Source organism: Tachypleus tridentatus, chromosome 13 (assembly GCF_004210375.1).
Source record: "Tachypleus tridentatus isolate NWPU-2018 chromosome 13, ASM421037v1, whole genome shotgun sequence".
Taxonomy (NCBI): domain Eukaryota; kingdom Metazoa; phylum Arthropoda; class Merostomata; order Xiphosura; family Limulidae; genus Tachypleus; species Tachypleus tridentatus.
In genome coordinates, this window is record NC_134837.1 from 141,457,963 (window position 1) to 141,471,306 (window position 13,344).

Genomic DNA, 13,344 nt, shown 5'->3' on the forward strand with positions numbered 1-13,344 from the left:
GGGAAGGCAGCTAGTCATCACCACCCACTGCCAACTCTTGGGCTACTCTTTTACCAACGAATAGTGGGATTGACCGTCACATTATAACGCCCCCACGGCTAAAAGGGCGAGCATGTTTGGCGCGACGGGGATGCGAACCCGTGACCCTCAGATTACGAGTCGCACGCCTTAACACGCTTGGCCATGCCGGGCCCAAAGATGATCCATCAACATCATTAATTCTTTTTATAATTTTAAACACCTCAACGAGATCTTTCTAACTTTTCCCTCTTTAAGAGAAAACAATTTCGGAGATCTTAACCAACCTCTTAGGACAACCCCTACATCCCAAGGGCGATTCTGGTAACCCATTTGGACCTATTTCAAACAAATCAATGTCCTCTCTAAGGTAAGGAGCCCAAGACTGAACACAATACCTCAAATGTAGTCTAACCAGTGACCTACATAATGTAATTATAACCTATTTAGACTTGTATTCAATATATTTCTGTCGATACAACTTAAAATCCTATTTGCTCTACCTCTAGCATCCTCTTCACAGCTAACACCCAAGACTTTAATATTATCTACAAGTTTATGTAATTTATTGATAAGTCCTTCATCTGAATCACTTATGCAAATTAAAAAGAGCAATTATCCTAAGACTGAGCCCTAAAGTACCCCACTTGTGACTTTAATCCAGTTTGATTGAACTCCATTTGTAACAACCCCTTTTTTTTTCCTTCCATCCAGCCACTCTTCTATCCAATTTACTAATGTATCCCTCATACCTCTAGAGATCAGTTTTTCTTGTTAAATGCTTTCTGAAAATCTAGATACACTAAATCTTTACCTTCATCTATATAAACAGTAATCTTTTCAAAGAATGTCAAAAGATTTGTAAGGCAAGATTTTCCCTTAGTGAAACCATGTTGATTATCCAATAAATTTCTAAACTTCATTAAATAACTTTGCAAAGTATCTTTGAACAGAATTTCCTAAACTGTTCTCACAACTAATGGAATACTAATGTGTCTATAATTACTGGGACAGTTTTTATCATTTCAAAAGAGGAGTTACATTAGCTAATATCCAATCCTCTGGTACCTGACCACTATTTAAGAACTGACATCAAACTGTAGCAAGTGGCTCACATATCCAATCTTTTATCTCCTTCAAAACTGTTGGTTAAATATCATTCTTTAAACTTTCCAGTTTTTTAAGCAGCAACATACAGTATTAAATCAACAATATTAAATACCGTGAAGTTTGATAAATAACAAAATATTTTGAAATGTCCAAGTTAAACTTATCATATGAACAATTCTGGATAATGAAGAAATAAGGGAACACTTACACGTTTGGTAAAAGTGCCCTTGCAGGTAAAGTAAGTATCTTGTCGTTGATCACTATATTGTTTTCAAAACAGGAAGAAATGGAGGTCATCTGGTCAATGCAAGACCACAAAATTGGAGTTCACCAGCAGCATTACTTGGATCAAAAGAAAGAGCGCCATCTAGTTTGAAAGGTGTCTGATTTCCAACAACAAGGTTTGAGGAACTAATAACAGGTTGCAGATTCATTCTCTTAACCCTAATGGTTTGGGTTACGTCACTCCATTGACTCTGATCACTGGTTAGAGACACTAAAATAGTCAAAATGAAACAATGTTTTATCTAAAAACAGTGCTTTACTTATCTATTTGTTTCCTGTTTTGAACAACCTATTTACTTGTGTGCACAACGTTTTACCCAATTGTGTATTTATTGATCAATTTATCTGTTAACATACCTTCTACTGACACATTATAAGAGTTAGCATGCTGAAGATATCCTTTAGGGACCGTTGCTGTAATTCCAGTAAAACCACTTAGGTCAATGATTGGAGGAAAAAGAGACCACGTGAACTGAAAAACAATAAAACAACAACTTATATTAACAAATCAAGCAGACAGATTGGATAAATAGCATTATATAAAATTTTATTTTATTATTCAACATTTCAATGTCATCTGGTTAGAACTGTGGCTGGAGAAATGAATCACAGCCCTTTCCAATGAAAAATATTTGTGTAGCAAGATAGTTAAATGGTATAGAGACAAATAACAAATCATTTTATAGAAATGATCCTTTAATAAATAATGTTAAACAGTAAAGGTATTGCAGCAAAGTAATCAAGAAAACATTGACTTCCTTGCATACACCTCATAATTCTATAGATTCAAGTCCACAATTAAAACAGAGAGCATTCTGATCTTAAACTTCATTATGATAAAACTGAATGTATCTATAGTTCTTGTTATAAATGGAATAAATGGGGATATAAAGTTGGCAAAGGATCATACAACTTCAGCTACCCCTGTAAATCAAGGGTAAGAAAACGGTTTATGAAACTTTAATCATAACAGTCTCACTTCAGCCTGATATCTATGAAGTTTTGGGTGAGGCATAAATACATTTTTTGTATTTAGCTCCATTAAAATTATTATCAGGCATTCTGGAATGGTTTTACTAAGCATGTGATGAGAGATCTTATGAGCTGAGCAAAAACTTATTACAAGTGAAATTGCAGTTTACAGAATAATACATAACCATGGCCACCAGAGTGAGCAGGAGTAATCATGAACAAATGAACAAAATTACAGTACAGGAGAAAAACATAAGCTGTGAATAACTCTCAGTTCTAACTGGAATAGTAAAATGAAAAAAACATTGGACAACTTAATACAGAACTAATCACAGATACCATATATTATATAATGATCACTCTGCTTCAGGGTTAGTATTTCATTAAAACGTGCTTTCATATGATACTTTTCATTAAAGAAACTAAAAATGCTGTGTTACAATGCAATGATCTATATAAAAATACTTAAAAACAATAAATCAAAAAACATAAGTGAAGCTACACTGATTATGTTGTATGAAACACTGTTTTCAGTATTAGCTTCCAGTATTGACACTGTTGTATGAAACACTGTTTTCAGAATTAGCTTCCAGTATTGACACTGTTGTATGAAACACTGTTTTCAGTATTAGCTTCTAGTAATAACTCTGTTGTATGAAACACTGTTTTCAGTATTAGCTTCTACTATTGACTCTATTGTATGAAACACTGTTTTCAGTATTAGCTTCTAGTATTAATTCTGTTGTATGAAACACTGTTTTCAGTATTAGCTTCTAATATTGACTCTGTTGTACAAAACACTGTTTTCAATATTAGCTTCCAATATTGACTCTGTTGTATGAAACACTGTTTTTAATGTTAGGTTCTATAATTGACTCTGTTGCATAAAACACTGTTTTCAGTATTAGTTTCTGGTATTGACTTTGTTGCATAAAACACTGTTTTCAGTATTAGTTTCCAGTATTGAGTATGTTGTATGAAAAACTGTTTTCAGTATTAGGTTCTAGTATTCTGTTGTATGAAACACTGTTCTCAGTACTAGCTTCAAGTATTCACTCTGTTGCATGGAACATTTTCAGTATTAGTTTCCAGTATTGATTCTGTTGTATCAAACACTGTTTTCAGTATTAGCTTCTAGTATTCACTGCGTTGCATGGAACATTGTTCTCAGTATTAGCTTCTAGTATTGACTCTGTTGTATGAAACACTGTTTTCAGTATTAGCTTCTAATATTGACTCTGTTGTATGAAACACTGTTTTCAGTATTAGTTTTCAGTATTGACTTTGTTTATGAAACACTGTTTGAGTATTAGTTTCCAGTATTGACTCTGTCGAATGAAACACTGTTTTCAGAATTAGCTTCTAGTATTCTGTTGTATGAAACACTGTTTTCAGTATTAGCTTCTAGTATTCTGTTGTATGAAACACTGTTTTCAGAATTAGCTTCTAGTATTCTGTTGTATGAAACACTGTTTTCAGTATTAGCTTCTAGTATTCTGTTGTATGAAACACTGTTTTCAGTATTAGCTTCTAGTATTCTGTTGTATGAAACACTGTTCTCAGTTCTAGCTTCTATTATTGACTCTGTTGTACAAAACACTATTTTTAGTATCAATATCCAGTATTGACTCTGTTGTGTGAAACACTGTTTTCAATATTAGATTCTCGCATTGACTCTGATGTGGGAAACACTATTTTCAGTATTAGATTCTAATATTGACTCTGTTGCATCAAATACTGTTTTCAGTATTGACTTCGTTTATGAAACACTGTTTGAGTATTAGTTTCCAGTATTGACTCTGATGTGGGAAACACTATTTTCAGTATTAGATTCTAGTACTGACTTTGTTGTATTAAACACTGTTTTCAGTATTACCTTCAAGCATTGACTCTGTTGTACAAAACACTGATTTCAGTATTAGCTTCCAGTATTGACACTGCTGTATGAAACACTGTTTTCAGTATTAGCTTCTAGTATTGACTCTGTTGTATGAAACACTGTTTACAGTATTATTTTTCAGTATTGACTTTATTTATGAAACACTGTTTTCAAAATTAGCTTCCAATATTGACTCTGTTGTATGGAACACTGTTTTCAGTATTAGCTTCTACTATTGACTCTGTTGTACAAAACACTGTTTTCAATATTAGCTTCCAATATTGACTCTGTTGTATGAAACACTGTTTTCATAAAAGCTTCTAGTATTGACTCTATTGTATGTAACACTGTTTTTAATATTAGGATCTATAATTGACTCTGTTGCATAAAACACTGTTTCAGTATTAGTTTCTGGTATTGACTTTGTTGTATGAAACATTGTTTTCAGTATTAGTTTCTAGTATTCACTCTGTTGTATGAAACACTGTTTTCAGTGTTAGCTTCTACTATTGACTCTATTGTATGAAACACTGTTTTCAGTATTAGCGTCTAGTATTGACTCTGTTGTATGGAACACTGTTTTCAGTATTAGCTTCTACTATTGACTCTGTTGTACAAAACACTGTTTTCAATAGTAGCTTCCAATATTGACTCTGTTGTATGAAACACTGTTTTCAGTATCAGCTTCTAGTATTGACTCTGTTGTATGAAACACTGTTTTCAGTATTAGTTTCTAGTATTCACTCTGTTGTATGAAACACTGTTTTCAGTATTAGTTTCTAGAATTCATTCTGTTGTATGAAACACTGTTTTCAGTATTAACTTCCAGTATTAATTCTGTTGTATGAAACACTGTTTTCAGTATTAGCTTCTAATATTGACTCTGTTGTACAAAACACTGTTTTCAATATTAGCTTCAAATATTGACTCTGTTGTATGAAACACTGTTTTTAATGTTAGGTTCTATAATTGACTCTGTTGCATAAAACACTGTTTTCAGTATTAGTTTCTGGTATTGACTTTGTTGCATAAAACACTGTTTTCAGTATTAGTTTCCAGTATTGAGTATGTTGTATGAAAAACTGTTTTCAGTGTAAGGTTCTAGTATTCTGTTGTATGAAACACTGTTCTCAGTACTAGCTTCAAGTATTCACTATGTTGCATGGAACATTTTCAGTATTAGTTTCCAGTATTGATTCTGTTGTATCAAACACTGTTTTCAGTATTAGCTTCTAGTATTCACTGTGTTGCATGGAACATTGTTCTCAGTATTAGCTTCTAGTATTGACTCTGTTGTATGAAACACTGTTTTCAGTATTAGCTTCTAATATTGACTCTGTTGCATAAAATACTGTTTTCAGTATTAGTTCCCAGTATTGACTCTGTTGTATGAAACACTGTTTTCAGTATTAGTTTTCAGTATTGACTTTGTTTATGAAACACTGTTTGAGTATTAGTTTCCAGTATTGACTCTGTCGAATGAAACACTGTTTTCAGTATTGACTTTGTTGAATGAAACACTGTTTTCAGTATTAGTTCCCAGTACTGACTCTGTTGTATGAAACACTGTTTTCAGAATTAGCTTCTAGTATTCTGTTGTATGAAACACTGTTTTCAGTATTAGCTTCTAGTATTCTGTTGTATGAAACACTGTTTTCAGAATTAGCTTCTAGTATTCTGTTGTATGAAACACTGTTTTCAGTATTAGCTTCTAGTATTCTGTTGTATGAAACACTGTTTTCAGTATTAGCTTCTAGTATTCTGTTGTATGAAACACTGTTCTCAGTTCTAGCTTCTATTATTGACTCTGTTGTATGAAACACTGTTTTCAGTATTAGCTTCTAATATTGACTCTGTTGTACAAAACACTGTTTTCAGTATTAGCTTCCAATATTGACTCTGTTGTATGAAACACTGTTTTTAATGTTAGGTTCTATAATTGACTCTGTTGCATAAAACACTGTTTTCAGTATTAGTTTCTGGTATTCTGTTGTATGAAACACTGTTCTCAGTTCTAGCTTCTATTATTGACTCTGTTGTATGAAACACTGTTTTCAGTATTAGTTTCTAATATTGACTCTGTTGTACAAAACACTGTTTTCAATATTAGATTCTCGCATTGACTCTGATGTGGGAAACACTATTTTCAGTATTAGATTCTAATATTGACTCTGTTGCATCAAATACTGTTTTCAGTATTGACTTCGTTTATGAAACACTGTTTGAGTATTAGTTTCCAGTATTGACTCTGATGTGGGAAACACTATTTTCAGTATTAGATTCTAGTATTGACTTTGTTGTATTAAACACTGTTTTCAGTATTACCTTCAAGCATTGACTCTGTTGTACAAAACACTGATTTCAGTATTAGCTTCCAGTATTGACACTGCTGCATGAAACACTGTTTTCAGTATTAGCTTCTAGTATTGACTCTGTTGTATGAAACACTGTTTACAGTATTATTTTTCAGTATTCACTTTATTTATGAAACACTGTTTTCAAAATTAGCTTCCAATATTGACTCTGTTGTATGGAACACTGTTTTCAGTATTAGCTTCTACTATTGACTCTGTTGTACAAAACACTGTTTTCAATATTAGCTTCCAATATTGACTCTGTTGTATGAAACACTGTTTTCATAAAAGCTTCTAGTATTGACTCTATGGTATGTAACACTGTTTTTAATATTAGGATCTATAATTCACTCTCTTGCATAAAACACTGTTTCAGTATTAGTTTCTGGTATTGACTTTGTTGTATGAAACACTGTTTTCAGTATTAGTTTCTAGTATTCACTCTGTTGTATGAAACACTGTTTTCAGTGTTAGCTTCTACTATTGACTCTGTTGTATGAAACACTGTTTTCAGTATTAGCTTCTAGTATTGACTCTGTTCTATGGAACACTGTTTTCAGTATTAGCTTCTACTATTGACTCTGTTGTACAAAACACTGTTTTCAATAGTAGCTTCCAATATTGACTCTGTTGTATGAAACACTGTTTTCAGTATCAGCTTCTAGTATTGACTCTGTTGTATGAAACACTGTTTTCAGTATTAGTTTCTAGTATTCACTCTGTTGTATGAAACACTGTTTTCAGTATTAGTTTCTAGAATTCATTCTGTTGTATGAAACACTGTTTTCAGTATTAGCTTCTAATATTGACTCTGTTGTATGAAACACTGTTTTCAGTATTAGCTTCTAATATTGACTCTGTTGCATAAAATACTGTTTTCAGTATTAGTTCCCAGTATTGACTCTGTTGTATGAAACACTGTTTTCAGTATTAGTTTTCAGTATTGACTTTGTTTATGAAACACTGTTTGAGTATTAGTTTCCAGTATTGACTCTGTCGAATGAAACACTGTTTTCAGTATTGACTTTGTTGAATGAAACACTGTTTTCAGTATTAGTTCCCAGTATTGACTCTGTTGTATGAAACACTGTTTTCAGAATTAGCTTCTAGTATTCTGTTGTATGAAACACTGTTTTCAGTATTAGCTTCTAGTATTCTGTTGTATGAAACACTGTTTTCAGAATTAGCTTCTAGTATTCTGTTGTATGAAACACTGTTTTCAGTATTAGCTTCTAGTATTCTGTTGTATGAAACACTGTTTTCAGTATTAGCTTCTAGTATTCTGTTGTATGAAACACTGTTCTCAGTTCTAGCTTCTATTATTGACTCTGTTGTACAAAACACTATTTTTAGTATCAATATCCAGTATTGACTCTGTTGTGTGAAACACTGTTTTCAATATTAGATTCTCGCATTGACTCTGATGTCGGAAACACTATTTTCAGTATTAGATTCTAATATTGACTCTGTTGCATCAAATACTGTTTTCAGTATTGACTTCGTTTATGAAACACTGTTTGAGTATTAGTTTCCAGTATTGACTCTGATGTGGGAAACACTATTTTCAGTATTAGATTCTAGTATTGACTTTGTTGTATTAAACACTGTTTTCAGTATTACCTTCAAGCATTGACTCTGTTGTACAAAACACTGATTTCAGTATTAGCTTCCAGTATTGACACTGCTGTATGAAACACTGTTTTCAGTATTAGCTTCTAGTATTGACTCTGTTGTATGAAACACTGTTTACAGTATTATTTTTCAGTATTGACTTTATTTATGAAACACTGTTTTCAAAATTAGCTTCCAATATTGACTCTGTTGTATGGAACACTGTTTTCAGTATTAGCTTCTACTATTGACTCTGTTGTACAAAACACTGTTTTCAATATTAGCTTCCAATATTGACTCTGTTGTATGAAACACTGTTTTCATAAAAGCTTCTAGTATTGACTCTATTGTATGTAACACTGTTTTTAATATTAGGATCTATAATTGACTCTGTTGCATAAAACACTGTTTCAGTATTAGTTTCTGGTATTGACTTTGTTGTATGAAACACTGTTTTCAGTATTAGTTTCTAGTATTCACTCTGTTGTATGAAACACTGTTTTCAGTGTTAGCTTCTACTATTGACTCTATTGTATGAAACACTGTTTTCAGTATTAGCGTCTAGTATTGACTCTGTTCTATGGAACACTGTTTTCAGTATTAGCTTCTACTATTGACTCTGTTGTACAAAACACTGTTTTCAATAGTAGCTTCCAATATTGACTCTGTTGTATGAAACACTGTTTTCAGTATCAGCTTCTAGTATTGACTCTGTTGTATGAAACACTGTTTTCAGTATTAGTTTCTAGTATTCACTCTGTTGTATGAAACACTGTTTTCAGTATTAGTTTCTAGAATACATTCTGTTGTATGAAACACTCTTTTCAGTATTAACTTCCAGTATTAATTCTGTTGTATGAAACACTGTTTTCAGTATTAGCTTCTAATATTGACTCTGTTGTACAAAACACTGTTTTCAATATTAGCTTCAAATATTGACTCTGTTGCATAAAACACTGTTTTCAGTATTAGTTTCTGGTATTGACTTTGTTGCATAAAACACTGTTTTCAGTATTAGTTTCCAGTATTGAGTATGTTGTATGAAAAACTGTTTTCAGTATAAGGTTCTAGTATTCTGTTGTATGAAACACTGTTCTCAGTACTAGCTTCAAGTATTCACTCTGTTGCATGGAACATTTTCAGTATTAGTTTCCAGTATTGATTGTTTTTTGTATGAAACAATGTTTTCAGTATTAGCTTCTAGTATTCACTGTGTTGCATGGAACATTGTTCTCAGTATTAGCTTCTAGTATTGACTCTGTTGTATGAAACACTGTTTTCAGTATTAGCTTCTAATATTGACTCTGTTGCATAAAATACTGTTTTCAGTATTAGTTCCCAGTATTGACTCTGTTGTATGAAACACTGTTTTCAGTATTAGTTTTCAGTATTGACTTTGTTTATGAAACACTGTTTGAGAATTAGTTTCCAGTATTGACTCTGTCGAATGAAACACTGTTTTCAGTATTGACTTTGTTGAATGAAACACTGTTTTCAGTATTAGTTCCCAGTATTGACTCTGTTGTATGAAACACTGTTTTCAGAATTAGCTTCTAGTATTCTGTTGTATGAAACACTGTTTTCAGTATTAGCTTCTAGTATTCTGTTGTATGAAACACTGTTTTCAGAATTAGCTTCTAGTATTCTGTTGTATGAAACACTGTTTTCAGTATTAGCTTCTAGTATTCTGTTGTATGAAACACTGTTTTCAGTATTAGCTTCTAGTATTCTGTTGTATGAAACACTGTTCTCAGTTCTAGCTTCTATTATTGACTCTGTTGTACAAAACACTATTTTTAGTATCAATATCCAGTATTGACTCTGTTGTGTGAAACACTGTTTTCAATATTAGATTCTCGCATTGACTCTGACGTGGGAAACACTATTTTCAGTATTAGATTCTAGTATTGACTCTGTTGCATCAAATACTGTTTTCAGTATTGACTTCGTTTATGAAACACTGTTTGAGTATTAGTTTCCAGTATTGACTCTGATGTGGGAAACACTATTTTCAGTATTAGATTCTAGTATTGACTTTGTTGTATTAAACACTGTTTTCAGTATTACCTTCAAGCATTGACTCTGTTGTACGAAACACTGATTTCAGTATTAGCTTCCAGTATTGACTCTGTTGTATAAAACACTGTTTTCAGTATTAGTTTCTGGTATTGACTCTGTTGTATGAAACACTGTTTTCAGTATTATTTTTCAGTATTGACTTTGTTTATGAAACACTGTTTTCAAAATTAGCTTCCAATATTGACTCTGTTGTACAAAACACTGTTTTCAATATTAGCTTCCAATATTGACTCTGTTGTATGAAACACTGTTTTCATAAAAGCTTCTAGTATTGACTCTGTTGTATGTAACACTGTTTTTAATATTAGGATCTATAATTGACTCTGTTGCATAAAACACTGTTTCAGTATTAGTTTCTGGTATTGACTTTGTTGTATGAAACACTGTTTTCAGTATTAGTTTCTAGTATTCACTCTGTTGTATGAAACACTGTTTTCAGTATTAGTTTCTAGTATTCACTCTGTTGTATGAAACACTTTTCTCAGTATTAGTTTCTAGTATTAACTCTGTTGTATGAAACTCTGTTTTCAGTATTAACTTTCAGTATTAATTCTGTTGTATGAAACACTGTTTTCATTATAGCTTCTAGTATTGACTCTGTTGTATGAAACACTGTTTTTAATGTTAGGTTCTATAATTGACTCTGTTGCAAAAAACACTGTTTTCAGTATTAGTTTCTGGTATTGACTTTGTTGCATAAAACACTGTTTTCAGTATTAGTTTCCAGTATTGACTCTGTCGTATGAAACACTGTTTTCAGTATTAGGTTCTAGTATTCTGTTGTATGAAACAATGTTCTCAGTATTAGCTTCTAATATTGACTCTGTTGTACAAAACACTGTTTTCAATATTAACTTCAAATATTGACTCTGTTGTATGAAACACTGTTTTTAATGTTAGGTTCTATAATTGACTCTGTTGCATAAAACACTGTTTTCAGTATTAGTTTCTGGTATTGACTTTGTTGCATAAAACACTGTTTTCAGTATTAGTTTCCAGTATTGAGTATGTTGTATGAAAAACTGTTTTCAGTGTAAGGTTCTAGTATTCTGTTGTATGAAACACTGTTCTCAGTACTAGCTTCAAGTATTCACTATGTTGCATGGAACATTTTCAGTATTAGTTTCCAGTATTGATTCTTTTGTATCAAACACTGTTTTCAGTATTAGCTTCTAGTATTCACTGTGTTGCATGGAACATTGTTCTCAGTATTAGCTTCTAGTATTGACTCTGTTGTATGAAACACTGTTTTCAGTATTAGCTTCTAATATTGACTCTGTTGCATAAAATACTGTTTTCAGTATTAGTTCCCAGTATTGACTCTGTTGTATGAAACACTGTTTTCAGTATTAGCTTCTAGTATTCTGTTGTATGAAACACTGTTTTCAGAATTAGCTTCTAGTATTCTGTTGTATGAAACACTGTTTTCAGTATTAGCTTCTAGTATTCTGTTGTATGAAACACTGTTTTCAGTATTAGCTTCTAGTATTCTGTTCTATGAAACACTGTTCTCAGTTCTAGCTTCTATTATTGACTCTGTTGTATGAAACACTGTTTTCAGTATTAGCTTCTAATATTGACTCTGTTGTACAAAACACTGTTTTCAATATTAGCTTCCAATATTGACTCTGTTGTATGAAACACTGTTTTTAATGTTAGGTTCTATAATTGACTCTGTTGCATAAAACACTGTTTTCAGTATTAGTTTCTGGTATTCTGTTGTATGAAACACTGTTCTCAGTTCTAGCTTCTATTATTGACTCTGTTGTATGAAACACTGTTTTCAGTATTAGCTTCTAATATTGACTCTGTTGTACAAAACACTGTTTTCAATATTAGATTCTCGCATTGACTCTGATGTGGGAAACACTATTTTCAGTATTAGATTATAATATTGACTCTGTTGCATCAAATACTGTTTTCAGTATTGACTTCGTTTATGAAACACTGTTTGAGTATTAGTTTCCAGTATTGACTCTGATGTGGGAAACACTATTTTCAGTATTAGATTCTAGTATTGACTTTGTTGTATTAAACACTATTTTCAGAATTACCTTCAAGCATTGACTCTGTTGTACAAAACACTGATTTCAGTATTAGCTTCCAGTATTGACACTGCTGTATGAAACACTGTTTTCAGTATTAGCTTCTAGTATTGACTCTGTTGTATGAAACACTGTTTACAGTATTATTTTTCAGTATTGACTTTATTTATGAAACACTGTTTTCAAAATTAGCTTCCAATATTGACTCTGTTGTATGGAACACTGTTTTCAGTATTAGCTTCTACTATTGACTCTGTTGTACAAAACACTGTTTTCAATATTAGCTTCAATATTGACTCTGTTGTATGAAACACTGTTTTCATAAAAGCTTCTAGTATTGACTCTATTGTATGTAACACTGTTTTTAGTATTAGGATCTATAATTGACTCTGTTGCATAAAACACTGTTTCAGTATTACTTTCTGGTATTGACTTTGTTGTATGAAACACTGTTTTCAGTATTAGTTTCTAGTATTCACTCTGTTGTATGAAACACTGTTTTCAGTATTAGCTTCTACTATTGACTCTATTGTATGAAACACTGTTTTCAGTATTAGCGTCTAGTATTGACTCTGTTGTATGAAACACTGTTTTCAGTATTAGCTTCTACTATTGACTCTGTTGTACAAAACACTGTTTTCAATAGTAGCTTCCAATATTGACTCTGTTGTATGAAACACTGTTTTCAGTATCAGCTTCTAGTATTGACTCTGTTGTATGAAACACTGTTTTCAGTATTAGTTTCTAGTATTCACTCTGTTGTATGAAACACTGTTTTCAGTATTAGTTTCTAGAATTCATTCTGTTGTATGAAACACTGTTTTCAGTATTAACTTCCAGTATTAATTCTGTTGTATGAAACACTGTTTTCAGTATTAGCTTCTAATATTGACTCTGTTGTACAAAACACTGTTTTCAATATTAGCTTCAAATATTGACTCTGTTGTATGAAACACTGTTTTTAATGTTAGGTTCTATAATTGACTCTGTT

The 13,344-nt window shown here is 31.9% G+C and overlaps 1 protein-coding gene across 1 annotated transcript in view; it reads right to left on the reverse strand.

Annotated features, from left to right (window-relative positions):
- Positions 1-1,726: 1,726 nt before the first annotated feature.
- Positions 1,727-13,344, reverse strand: part of LOC143236318 (uncharacterized) — a 36,880-nt gene continuing 25,262 nt past the window's right edge. The window contains exon 8 of the mRNA XM_076474594.1: positions 1,727-1,885. Within this exon, the coding sequence (XP_076330709.1) occupies positions 1,727-1,885 (159 nt within the window). The remainder of the gene's footprint in view (positions 1,886-13,344) is intronic.